The sequence below is a fragment of the Oncorhynchus nerka genome, linkage group LG27, assembly GCF_034236695.1.
Source record: "Oncorhynchus nerka isolate Pitt River linkage group LG27, Oner_Uvic_2.0, whole genome shotgun sequence".
Classification (NCBI taxonomy): Eukaryota; Metazoa; Chordata; class Actinopteri; order Salmoniformes; family Salmonidae; genus Oncorhynchus; species Oncorhynchus nerka.
This window is the reverse complement of record NC_088422.1, coordinates 32,670,919-32,684,719: the sequence shown is the minus strand read 5'-3', so window position 1 is coordinate 32,684,719 and position 13,801 is coordinate 32,670,919. Positions and strand designations below refer to the sequence as shown.

Here is a 13,801-nt window from a genome sequence, read left to right as displayed (position 1 = left end):
CCATATTCACAATGTGTTTCAGAGTAGGTGTGCTGATCTAGCATCAGGTCCTCCCTCTCCATGTAATCTTATTCATTAAGATCTAAAAACCAAAACTGATCCTAAATTGGCACTGCTACTCTGAGACGCTTTATGAATACGGTCCTGTTCTCTTTTAAATCTGATTTATGGGACACACTGTGTAATCACACAGTTAATCTAGAACTAATCTTACCTGTCTACATGCCTACCACAAATAAAGATAAAAAGATTACCATAGGGATGAACAAGTCAACCACAGGTGATAATTTACATACAGAGATACAATAAGTTTGTGTGGTCAAACTAACTCTTTAATTTAAAAGACGTGTGTGCTCTCTAAATAGAAAGAAGAAGAAGACATTGATTTGTTGTCTAAACCTGGGTCAATTTTATGGGTGTGGTTGAATAGTTTGTGTTATCAATGAAAAACAGACAGGGGGAATCTTGCAAAAATCCTGCACATATGAAAGATACTTTTCACTAGTAAATATTGACCTACATTTTTGTAATGACAGAAGTTCACCCCCCTGTGAGACCCACTTAAAGAAGCATCGCCACTCACCAATCACAGACGGTAAGGGGCGGAATAAGAGAGTTGTTCATAAAGGCACATGACATCAGCGGTAATACGTAGCCACAGCCAAACAACTACGATGGTTCTCATCAAGGAATAGTAAGTAATATCTTTCCATATTTTATTGATATTTCTTTAATGTGGGCGATAATATACCATATTTTCGAGTACTGCGATTCTTCAGTTGCTTTTTTTAGCCAAATTAAAACTTTGCAGATATGTTTCAGAACGCATGTGTTTGTTAGGTGGGAATTGTTCCGACTTGTTTCAGGTTTGGCCTACCGGTGAGTGGGATGACAGCGAGTCAGCAGATGCTAGCCGACGTATCTGGAGAGCAAACTACTACAATATGGAACATAGATATCCATTATCTAGTGGTCGAGAGGGTAAACTTTTTGGCGAACAATGTAAGATATGTAGTTTGAACGGTTTTTGTAACTTGCTGTCGATAACTTGGTAGCTAGCTAGCTAGCTAACGTTAGTTAGCGGAAGGGAGGGCTGCTGCCTACCCAAGAGGCAGTGCACCAGTGACTCTCGGTGCTGTTTATGATTAGGGAGTATGGCCTTATTTCTATTGCAGCATATTGGATAACTGTCAATCATATTCCATTTATCCAGCTCAATGTAACCTTCGACAGATTTAACCTACTACATGATACTAGAATGTTCCCTATATCCATTACATGAGGTTGTTACAACTTAACCTACGAAGGAAATTGTATAAAGTAGTTGCACAGGTCGAGAGGCAAGTTGGAGTAATCAAGGGGAACCACAGTAACACATTCAATACTGCCCTACACACTTACCTGCATCTAGCTGATCTAGGGTGTAATCATTAGTCCAAACAGTTACAAATAGTTTCTATTGGACAAATTCAGGTAAGTTTATCACTGTTCTGTTTGCTTCAGTTTAAGAAGTTAACAAAATCATTGGAATGAACACATCCCTGATCACCCACGCACACAGAGTTCACTTTCATAGCGGCCACATACAAACCGCTTCATCCCTTTGCTCATTGTATAATTCCTTCTCGTATCTATGCGCTCTCAATTTTTCCCCTCGATTGTGGACTTCAGTGCACAACACAACAGCTGTCTGTGAGCAGGTGAAAAAAAACATTCAAAGCCAAACCTTTATACTATAACCGCTACACACAGCCTACATCGTTGTCACCATATTAGCTAACGACATAGCTACTAGAACTAACGCGTTAGTAAACCTGTTACTATCACGCTGTACAGCAGGGAGTGTCAAACTCATTCTATGGAGGGCTTAGTGTTTTGGGTTTTTCCTTTCGATTAAGACCTGGACAGCCAGGTGAGGGGAGTTCCTTACTAATTAGTGACCTTATTTCATCAATCAAGTACAGTGGAGGGACGAAAACCTGCAGACACTCAGCCCTCCAGTGGCAATAAATTAATGAAACCAAAAGCTTACCTTGACTTGGAAGAATTCCAGTGTTGCATAGCCTTAGCCAGCTAGCAAACATAAATAGCATTCCTCTGTTTGAGTGGGCTAAATTAGCTAGCTGCATTAGCTAGCTAAGTGAAAGTTAAAAAATAAAAAATATCTATAATATATCTCTCTCTGCTGCTTAAGAAATTAATTTGTTCAAATCTGTTCAACTATTGTCTTTCTTTTTTGAGTTAACTATTCACCACATTTTATGCAGTGCTATCTAGCTGTAGCTTATGCTCGCAGTACTAGATTCATTCTCTCCTTTGATTGGGTGGACAACATGTCAGTTCATGCTGCAGGAGCTCTGGGTTGGAAGACGTTGTCAAAATGACTGTTTAAGTATGAAAGGGGGTGAGAACCATGAACCTCCTAGGTTTTGTATTGAAGTCTATGTACCCGGAGGAGGATGGAAAGTAGCAGTCCTCCGGCTACACCATGGTGCTACCCCAGAGAGTGCTGTTGAGGCTACTGTAGACCTTCATTGGAAAACAGTCTGTTTTAATCAGGTATTTGGTGACCTGTGAATATATTTAGTTTTTATCTAAAAAGGCTAACTTAAAAATAATTCAACTTTTTAATTAGGATGGTCCTCTCCTTCCTGCAGTGCATGTGGATGGTAGCCACATTAAATGTGTCCCGCATAGACGAGGCACCCTTTCTAGGCAGTACATAACGTCCACTCCACTCTCTGTAAAACTCTACTATCTTGTTAAACACTAATTCCCAGGTGTTTGTGTTTAGACAGGCTTGCCAACTTTGTAAACTTTGAGATGACACCTGATGAAGTCTTCCTGGCAGGCTGGTGATTCATGAACTTTGACCATACTGCTGACCAAGGAAAAATCTGCTTGTCAGAGAAATGACGAGTGCATCAGACACTCTGCACTGTCAAGTGGGGTGTTGATTGTTCCCAGTCTCAACAACCAGTAGGTCTAACCCAGTCTGATTCAGGAAGATGATTATTTAACTTAAAGGGATCCATTGCAGCTATGCCCTGCCTCTTATGAAGGCCTAATAAACTAGTACTGGGCTGCTTAGGCTATCACTATGACTTGAACATAAAAACTAGGCTTATATCTAGGCTTTTTTGTCAGTGGTTTAGGGATGTCCCCGACTTAAAAAACAACAACATCTTGGTCGACCCGAGAGTTGTCTGTAATATTGAGTTGCCCTCAGAACAGCCTCAATTGTCATGGCATGGACTCTACAAGGTGTCAAAAGCGTTCCACAGGGATTCTGGTCAATGTTGACTCCAAATGCTTCCCACAGTTGTCAGGTTGACTGGATGTCCTTTGGGTGGTGGACCATTCTTTATACACACAGGAAACTGTTGCGTGTAAAACTCAGCAGCGTTGCAGTTCTTGACACAACTGGTGTGCCTGGTACCTACTACCATACCCCATTCAACGGCACCTGAATATTTATTCTTTCCTATTAATCCTCTGAATGGCACATACACAATCCATGTCTCAAGGCTTAAAATTCTTCTTTAACCTTTATCCTCCCCTTCATCTATACTGATTTGAAATGCATTTAACAAGTGACATCAATAAGGGATAATAGCTTTCACATGGTCAGTCTATGATATGGAAAGAGCGGTGTATGTGTATTAAAATATTCAAAAGTGTAGTATTTGATCCCATATTCCTAGCACGCAATGATTACATCAGGTTTGTTTTGGTTGTGTTTAGATATAAATGAATGGTAAATAATGTATTGTGTCACTTTGATTGTAAATTAAATGGAATGTTTCTAAACACTCCATTTATGATTACAGATGGTCTTGAATGAGTTGTGAGAAAGTTAAAAACACAAAGACCAAATACATTCCCAACATGACTTAGTGTGTAACACGGGGCTGGAAGTCTCAGGCTAGCCTGTTGCTCAGCCTCACACACAACTTGTAAGATCTGTCAGCTTTCCAGGTTTTAGAATGTGACATTATGGCACTTACAGCAGTCCTCTTCCTTACTGAAAAGCTTCCTTGCCTGGGTCTATGGTTAAACGGTCTCTGTTGTAATGTGGCCACTGGTTGTAATGCTATGCTTTAATTGTTAGCGTACTGCTTTCAAGGCTACAGTCAATTGTATTATTATACAGTGTGTAACACAGCCCTATTTGGTAAATGATCATAACTCTTTGGTGGTTTTATGTTGAAGATTAACCATGGATCAACAGAAAGGGCTTCCTGATTACAGTAGGCCTACATGTGAATGGAATATACTTACTTCCCCAATTTATGCACCACCCATCCCCTTAAAGTGGGTGGGACTTATTTATAGTGGGTGGAAAAGAGGAGGTAATAAGTTAATTGCTTACAGAACTGTTTCTGCATTCCCTTCCCAATATGCTATTCCCCTATGTGGTTTTATGCTGCGTTCATAACATCTTGTAAATGTGTAAATACCAGCATACGACTGGGAAAAATTCACTTTAACGCCCCTCCAACTTGTAAGTGGGGAAACTCGTTTATCATCGCTGAGCTTTGAGTTTTCCCATATGATGGACTCTGTCACATACTAAGGAAATTACCTCAAACAGCATTTTCTGCAGTTGAATGCAACAACAAAACATTAATTATAAAAACAATCTAATGCTTTTTTAACACTGTTTGCGAGCAGGATGACTATACTTTTAGTTTATGGTTGACACTGCTTTGCTTGCCATTAGCCTATCAGGGTTCTCAATGATTTCAAAGCACTTGATCGCACACAGCTAGATGCTCCCAGTTTACAAGTAACTCAAGTGTTTCCCACAGAATTAGTGGTCATTGGCTGGTGCACCGCTGCTATGGTGTCATCTTTGTGTGAGCACACCACATCCTCAGCGGCTCCACTAGTTGTTGGGCAGTCTCTCTGGTTCCTATTGTTGGACCCCACATTGTTCATTTTAGTGACACTGGTCTGTCCCCACTGGTCTCTCCTTCACTGTTCAGGCCTTTTCTATCCTCAGGCTGTCACTATTTGGCCTCTTCTCTTTTGGCTCTCATTCATTGTCTTATCCCCCAGCCTTTCTCACTCTCGGACCTCTTCCATAATGTGACTCCATGTGTGACCTGGACTCATTTTCTGTTCCTGTGCACTGAGGAAATTGCTCATGTGCCCTATGAGAATCTCATCATGAAGCTGAGCCCCCTGCTGCCACCATCAAACAGACTGACGGGGGCTTCTGCAGTCAGGAAGTCATGAGGCAATGGCCTTGCATAAAGTGAGGATGATTATAGCGGCTATGAACAAATTGATTTAGTCTGGAAAGCAAGGGTAACATGTCTCTGACTTGTGAAGGGGGGGAAAAGGATGCCTCTAGTCAAATCTGTTTTTCAGATCGGCAAACAATTCTGAATTCCACTAGGTTAGAGAACACATGTGCCTTGTAAACCCGTTGGAACTATTCTGTTTGTTGGGCCTAGATGTGATTGATGGCCAGTGTCAGTCATTAAACCATCTCTCTCTCTCTCTCTCAGCCGTGTGGTCTTACCCTGTACAGTGGAGGAGGTGAGTACGTTCACTGTTATTATTTAGCATTCTGTCATACTAATCCTTCTATGGAATTAGCCTACTATTCAGACCTCTTTGCTTTTATTTTATTTTTTAATCAAATTTGATTTGTCACATGCACCGAATACAACCGATGTAGATCTTACTTATGAGTCCTTAACCAACAATGCAGAGTTTTAAAAATGTGCTAAATAAAGTATTAAATATTAAAACAATAACAAAGCTTTATAAAGTTGGTACCGAGTCAATGTGCAGGGGAATGGGTTAGTTGAGGTAATATGTACAGTTGGAAGTCGGAAGTTTTCAACCACTCCACAAATTTCTTGTGAACAAACTATAGTTTTTGGAAGTCGGGTAGGACATCTACTTTGTGCATGACACAAGTAATGTTTCCAACAATTGTTTACAGACAGATTATTTCATTTATAGTTCACTGTATCACAATTCCAGTGGGTCAGAAGTTTACATACACTAAGTTGACTGTGCCTTTAAACAGCTTGGGAATTTCCAGAAAATGTAATGGCTTTAGATGCTTCTGATAGGCTAATTGACATCATTTGAGTCAATTGGAGGTGTATCTGTGGATGTATATCAAGGCCTACCTTCAAACTCAGTGCCTCTTTGCTTGACATCATGGGAAAATCAAAAGAAATCAGCCAAGACCTCATTAAAAAAATTGCAGACCTCCACAAGTCTGGTTCATCCTTGGGTGTAATTTCCAAACACCTGAAGGTACCACATTCATCTGCACAAACAATAGTATGCAAGTATAAACACTATGAGACCATGCACTCGTCATACCGCTCAGGAAGGAGACTCGTTCTGTCTCCTAGAGATGAACGTACTTTGGTGAGGAAAGTGTGAATCAATCCCAGAACAACAGCAAAGGGCCTTGTGTAGATGCTGGAGGAAACCGGTACAAAAGTATCTATATTTACAGTAACCAGTCCTTTATCGACATAACCTGAAAGGCCGCTCAGCAAGGAAGAAGAAACTGCTCCAAAACCACCATAAAAAAGCCCGACTACGGTTTGCAACTGCACCTGGGGACAAAGATCGTACTTTTTGGAGAAATGTCCTCTGGTCTGATGAAACAACTGTTTGGCCATAATGACCATCGTTATGTTTGGAGGAAAAAGGGGGAGGCTTGCAAGCCGAAGAACACCATCCCAACCGTGAAGCACGGGGTGGCAGCATCATGTTGTGGGGGTGCTTTGCTGCAGGAGGGACTGGTGCACTTCACAAAAGAGATGGCATCATGAGGAAAGAAAATTATGTGGATATATTGAAGCAGCATCTCAAGACATCAGCCAGGAAGTTTTATTTGTATTTTTTAATTTCACCTTTATTTAACCAGGTAGGCTAGTTGAGATCAAGTTCTCATTTGCGACCTGGCCAAGATAAAGCATAGCAATTCGACTCACAACAACACAGAGTTACACATGGAATAAACAAAACAAGATAAATAAAATAAATACAGTAAGGGGATGAGGTAGATAGCCCATCTGTAAACAGCCCATCTATGTGCAGTGATCTGTGAGCTACTCAGACAGCTGGTGCTTAAAGCTAGTGAGGAAGATATGAGTCTCCAGCTTCAGTGATTTTTGCAGTTCGTTCCAGTCATTGGCAGCAGAGAACTGGATGGAAAGGCGACCAAATGAGGAATTTGCTTTGGGGGTGACCAGTGAGATATACCTGCTGGAGCGCCTGCTACAAGTGGGTGCTGCTATGGTGATCAGTGAGCTGAGATAAGGCCCCCGATATTTGAAAAACACATTGAGGATTGATTATAAAAAACGTTTGCCATGTTTCTGTCTATGTATCTAATTTGGAGGTTTTTTTGGCGTTGTCGTGACCGCAATTTCCGGTGGATTTCTCAACAAAACGTGGACAAGAAACGGAGGTATTTCGACTATAAAAATTCTTTATGGAACAAAGGGAACATTTGATGTCTAACTGGGAGTCTCGTGAGTGAAAACATCCGAAGCTCATCAAAGTTAAATGATTTAATTTGATTGCTTTTCGTGACCAAGCATCCTGCTGCTAGCTGGACATAATGCTATGCTAGGCTATCGATAAACTTACACAAACGCTTGTCTTGCTTTTGCTGTAAAGCATAATTTCAAAATCTGAGATGACAGGGTGATTAACAAAAGGCTAAGCTGTGTTTCACTATTTCACTTGTGATTTCATGAATATGAATATTTTCTAGTAATATTTTTTTACCGTTGCGCTATGCTTATTAGTGTAGTTGATGACAATTCTCCCAGATCTGGGATGGGTAGTTCTAAGAAGTTTTATTTAACCTCTTGAACCTCTGGGGGCAGTATTTCATTTTTGGATGAAAAACGTTCCCGTTTTAAACAAGATATTTTGTCACGAAAAGATGCTCGACTATGCATATAATTGACAGCTTTGGGAAGAAAACACTGACGTTTCCAAAACTGCAAAGATATTGTCTGTGAGTGCCACTGAACTAATGCTACAGGCGAAACCAAGATGAAATTTCATACAGGAAGTGAGCCAGATTTGAGGCGCTGTGTTCCAATGTCTCCTTATATGGCTGTGAATGCGCAAGGAATGAGCCTACACTTTCTGTCGTTTCCCCAAGGTGTTTGCAGCATTGTGACGTATTTGTAGGCATATCATTGGAAAATTGACCATAAGAGACTACATTTACCAGGTGTCCGCTCGGTGTCCTCCGTCGAAACTATTGCGTAATCTCCAGGTGCGTGCATTTTTCCATTTTTGAACAGAGGAGAAACCAAACTGCCACGAGTGACTTATCATCGAATAGATATGTGAAAAATACCTTGAGGATTGATTCTAAACAACGGTTGCCATGTTTCTGTCGATATTATGGAGTTAATTTGGAAAAAAGTTTGCGTTGTAATGACTGAATTTTCGGGGGGGGTTTCTTAGCCAAACGTGAACAAAACGGAGCGATTTCTCCTACACAAATAATCTTTTTGGAAAAACGGAACATTTTCTATCTAACTGAGAGTCTCTTCATTGAAAACATCCGAAGATCTTCAAAGGTAAATGATTTTATTTGAATGCTTTTCTTGTTTTTGTGAATGTTGCCTGCTGAATGCTAGGCTTAATGCTATGCTAGCTATCAATACTCTTACACAAATGCTTGTGTAGCTATGGTTGAAAAGCATTTTTTGAAAATCTGAGATGACAGTGTTGTTAACAAAAGGCTAAGCTTGTGAGCCAATATATTTATTTAATTTAATTTGCGATTTTCATGAATAGTTAACGTTGCGTTATGGTTATGAGCTTGAGGCTATAATTACGCTTCCGGATACGGGATTGCTCGTCGCAACAGGTTAAGGCATATTGAGCAGAGCTAGAGGCTCTACAGTGAAATAAGACAGTAATCACTAACCAGGACAGTAATGGACGAAGTATATTGATATTAGAGAGAGGCATGCGTAGCCAAGTGAACATATGGGTCCAGTGAGTGGTTGGGCTGGCTGGGGACACGGCGATTCAGACGGTTTGCGGACCGGTGCTAGCGGTTTGCGGACCGGTGTGAGCTAGCGGTTTGCGGACCGGTGCGAGCTAGCGGTTTGCGGACCGGTGCGAGCTAGCGGTTTGCGGACCGGTGCGAGCTAGCGGTTTGCGGACGGTGCGTGCGAGCTAGCGGTTTGCGGACCGGTGCGTGCGAGCTAGCGGTTTGCGGACCGGTGCGTGCGAGCTAGCGGTTTGCGGACCGGTGCGTGCGAGCTAGCGGTTTGCGGACCGGTGCGTGCGAGCTAGCGGTTTGCGGACCGGTGCGTGCGAGCTAGCGGTTTGCGGACGGTGCGTGCGAGCTAGCGGTTTGCGGACTGGTGCGTCGCGAGCTAGCGGTTTGCGGACGGTGCGTGCGAGCTAGCGGTTTGCGGACCGGTGCGTGCGAGCTAGCGGTTTGCGGACGGTGCGTGCGAGCTAGCGGTTTGCGGACGGTTTGCGCGTGCGTGCGAGCTAGCGGTTTGCGGACGGTGCGTGCGAGCTAGCGGTTTGCGGACCGGTGCGTGCGAGCTAGCGGTTTGCGGACGGTGCGTGCGAGCTAGCGGTTTGCGGACGGTGCGTGCGAGCTAAGCGGTTTGCGGACGGTGCGTGCGAGCTAGCGGTTTGCGGACGGTGCGTGCGAGCTAGCGGTTTGCGGACGGTGCGTGCGAGCTAGCGGTTTGCGGACGGTGCGTGCGAGCTAGCGGTTTGCGGACGGTGCGTGCGAGCTAAGCGGTTTGCGGACGGTGCGTGCGAGCTAGCGGTTTGCGGACGGTGCGTGCGAGCTAGCGGTTTGCGGACGGTCGCGTGCGAGCTAGCGGTTTGCGGACGGTAGCGCGTGCGAGCTAGCGGTTTGCGGACGGTGCGTGCGAGCTAAGCGGTTTGCGGACCGGTGCGTGCGAGCTAAGCGGTTTGCGGACGGTGCGTGCGAGCTAGCGGTTTGCGGACGGTGCGTGCGAGCTAGCGGTTTGCGGACCGGTGCGTGCGAGCTAGCGGTTTGCGGACCGGTGCGTGCGAGCTAGCGGTTTGCGGACCGGTGCGTGCGAGCTAGCGGTTTGCGGACCGGTGCGTGCGAGCTAGCGGTTTGCGGACCGGTGCGTGCGCGAGCTAGCGGTTTGCGGACGGTGCGTGCGGCTAGCGGTTTGCGGACGGTGCGTGCGAGCTAGCGGTTTGCGGACGGTGCGTGCGAGCTAGCGGTTTGCGGAGCGGGGGCGTGCGAGCTAGCGGTTTGCGGAGCGGGGCGTGCGAGCTAGCGGTTTGCGGAGCGGTGCGTGCGAGCTAGCGGTTTGCGGACGGTGCGTGCGAGCTAGCGGTTTGCGGACCGGTGCGTGCGAGCTAGCGGTTTGCGGACGGTGCGTGCGAGCTAGCGGTTTGCGGACGGTGCGTGCGAGCTAGCGGTTTGCGGACGGTGCGTGCGAGCTAGCGGTTTGCGGACGGTGCGTGCGAGCTAGCGGTTTGCGGAGCGGTGCGTGCGAGCTAGCGGTTTGCGGAGCGGGGCGTGCGAGCTAGCGGTTTGCGGAGCGGGGCGTGCGAGCTAGCGGTTTGCGGAGCGGGGCGTGCGAGCTAGCGGTTTGCGGAGCGGGGCGTGCGAGCTAGCGGTTTGCGGAGCGGGCGTGCGAGCTAGCGGTTTGCGGACGGTGCGTGCGAGCTAGCGGTTTGCGGACCGGGCGTGCGAGCTAGCGGTTTGCGGACCGGGCGTGCGAGCTAGCGGTTTGCGGAGCGGGGCGTGCGAGCTAGCGGTTTGCGGAGCGGTGCGTGCGAGCTAGCGGTTTGCGGAGCGGGCGTGCGAGCTAGCGGTTTGCGGAGCGGGGCGTGCGAGCTAGCGGTTTGCGGACGGTGCGTGCGAGCTAGCGGTTTGCGGACCGGTGCGTGCGAGCTAGCGGTTTGCGGACCGGTGCGTGCGAGCTAGCGGTTTGCGGACCGGTGCGTGCGAGCTAGCGGTTTGCGGAGCGGTGCGTGCGAGCTAGCGGTTTGCGGAGCGGGGGAAGCGAGCTAGCGGTTTGCGGAGCGGGGCAAGCGAGCTAGCGGTTTGCTGAAGGGCCTTTGGGGGATGTCGCGATGGAGGTAAGCCTGTTCTTGCGGTGACATTGTGGATTAGTAGGGTTCCAAGTAGCTCTAGGTAGCTAGCAGACCGCGGTTAGCAGAATGGGCCTTCAGCGGATGTCGCGCCTGAGTGGCCTGTTGGAATCCTCGGGCAGATTATGTCGGTATTCCAGTTTCAGAGGATCGGCGGGGTTCCGTGCCCCGTACCGGCAGTAGAATGGGTCTGGATATTGTAGCCCAGGAGTGGGCTTCGGTGGTAGTCCAGGACCCCTAGCCAGGCTAGCTTCAGGCTAATTGGTGCTTGCTCTGGGATGGAAACGCTAGCCAGGAGTAGTTAACCGCAATCCTGGGTAGCTAGTTGCGAAGATCCAGATGAAAATGTTCCGAGTTTGCGGTAGGAATCCGGGGATATGGAGAGTGAAATATAGGTCCGTTATGCTCTGGTTTGAGTTACGTTGTACGAACTGGCGAGAGCTTTCCGAGCTAAAGGTTAGCTGGTGACTGCTAGCAGTGGTTTGCTGACTGATAGCTGGTAGGTAGTTCGCTGTCTAGCTTCAGTTGAGGGATTCCAGATCCGAAGTAAGTAGAAATCAGATCCACGCCACATTGGGTAAGGCTGGTTGCAGGAGAGTATTTAGAAGTTGAGGTTTAGGAAAATATTTTTAAAAGATATGTGAAGAAATAGATATACAAGGGACACAACGGGACAAAGACGTCTGACTGCTACGCCATCTTGGATATGTGACAAGTTTGTGACAAGTTAAAGCTTGGTCGTAAATGAGTCTTCCAAATGAACAATGACCCCAAGCATACTTCCAAAGTTGTGGCAAAATGGCTTAAGGACAACAGTCAGGGTATTGGAGTGGCCATCACAAAGCCCTGACCTCAATCCAATAGAAAATATGTGGGCAGAACTGAAAAAGCGTGTGCGAGCAAGGAGGCCTACAAACCTGACTCCGTTACACCAGCTCTGTCAGAAGGAATGTGCCAAAATCCACCCAACCTTTCGTAGGAAGCTTGTGGAAGGCTACCTGAAGCGTTTGACCCAAGTTAAACAATTTTAAAGGCAATACACTCAATTAGTATTTGGTAGCATGTAAACTTCTGACCCACTGGGAATGTGGCTGAAATAAATCATATCTACTATTATTCTGACATTTCACATTCTTAAAATAGTGGTGATCCTAACTGACCTAAGACAGGGAATTGTTTACTAGGATTAAATGTCAGGAATTGTGACACTAACTGTATTTGGCCAAGGTGTATGTAAACTTCTGTTTTCAACTGTATGTGGGAATAAAGTGACTATGCTTAGATAAATAGAGTAGTAGCAGCGTGTGTGTGTGGTTCGAGTCCAGTGAGTGTACATTTAGCCTGTGCAAAAGAGTCAGTGCAACAAAAAATATATATATAATAATGGGATCAGTGCAAATAGTTTAGGGAGTCATTTGATGAACTGTTCAGCAGTCATATGGATTGGCGGTAGAAGCTGTTAAGGAGCCTTTTGGTCCCAGACATGCCGTGAGCCCTGCCCAGCTTTTCAAAGTATTTCATGGCTACAAATATGAGTGCTACGGGGCGGAAGTCCTTTAGGCAGGTTACCTTGGCGTTCTTGAGCACAGGGACTATGGTGGTCTGCTTGAAACATGTAGGTATTACAGACTGGATCAAGGCGAGGCTGAACATGTCAGAGAAGACACTTGCCTGCTGGTCAGCGCATGCTCTGTGTATGCGTCCTGTACGTGTCCTGGTAATCTGGCCCTGTGGCCTCATGAGTAAGACTTTTTTTTTTTTACGAGTTAACATTCACATCTGCTACGGAGAGTGTGATCACACAGTCGTCCGGAACAGCTGGTGCTTTCATGCATGGTTCAGTGTTTGCCTCGAAGCTCATTTAGCTAGTCTGTTAGGCTTGCAGCTAGGTTTCCCTTTGTAATCCGTGATGGTTTGCAAGCCCTCCCAAATCCGAGGAGTGTCAGAGCTGGTGTAATTGGATTTGATCTTAGTCCTATATTAACTTCTTATGGCTGCAGGGGCAGTATTGAGTAGCTTGGATGAAAAGGTGCCCAGAGTAAACTGCCTGCTCCTCAGTCCCAGTTGCTAATATATGCATAGTATTATTAGTATTGGGTAGAAGACACTCTGAAGTTTCTAAAACTGTTTGAATGATGTCTGTGAGTATAACAGAACTCGTATGGCAGGCAAACACCTGAGAAGAAATCCAAACAGGAAGTGGGAAATCTGAGGTTGGTCGATTTTCAACCCAGCCCCTATTGAATACACAGTGGGATATTGGTTGCACTTCCTAAGGCTTCCACTGGATGTCAATAAGAGTGGAATGAGTCAGTCTGCCAGGAGTCATGCGCTGGTCATGCGCATTTCATATGAGAGGTAGCTCGTGCTCCTTTGCTTTTCTGAAGACAAAGGAATTATCTGGTTGGAATATTATTGAAGTTTTATGTTAACAGTTTACTTGTTTGATGATTCGTCAGAGTGCGTAGAGGAATTTCTTATCTATATTAGTGTCCCACTCCTTGAAAGCGGGAGCTCTAGCCTTTTACCTCAGTGAGGATGTTGCCTGTAATCCATGGCTTCTGGTTGGAATATGTACATACGTCATTGTGGAGACGTTGTCGTCAATGCACTTACTAATGAAGCCGGTGACTGATGTGGTATACTCCTCGATGCCATTGGCTGAATCGCGGAACATATT

General features: G+C 45.6%; 1 protein-coding gene across 1 annotated transcript in view; it reads left to right on the top strand.

The window, feature by feature from the left end:
• Window positions 1-616: 616 nt before the first annotated feature.
• Window positions 617-13,801, top strand: part of LOC115111614 (phosphatidylinositol transfer protein beta isoform) — a 47,689-nt gene continuing 34,504 nt past the window's right edge. The window contains exons 1-2 of the mRNA XM_029637853.2: window positions 617-694; window positions 5,517-5,547. Of these exons, the coding sequence (XP_029493713.1) occupies window positions 633-694; window positions 5,517-5,547 (93 nt within the window). The 5' untranslated portion in view covers window positions 617-632. The remainder of the gene's footprint in view (window positions 695-5,516; window positions 5,548-13,801) is intronic.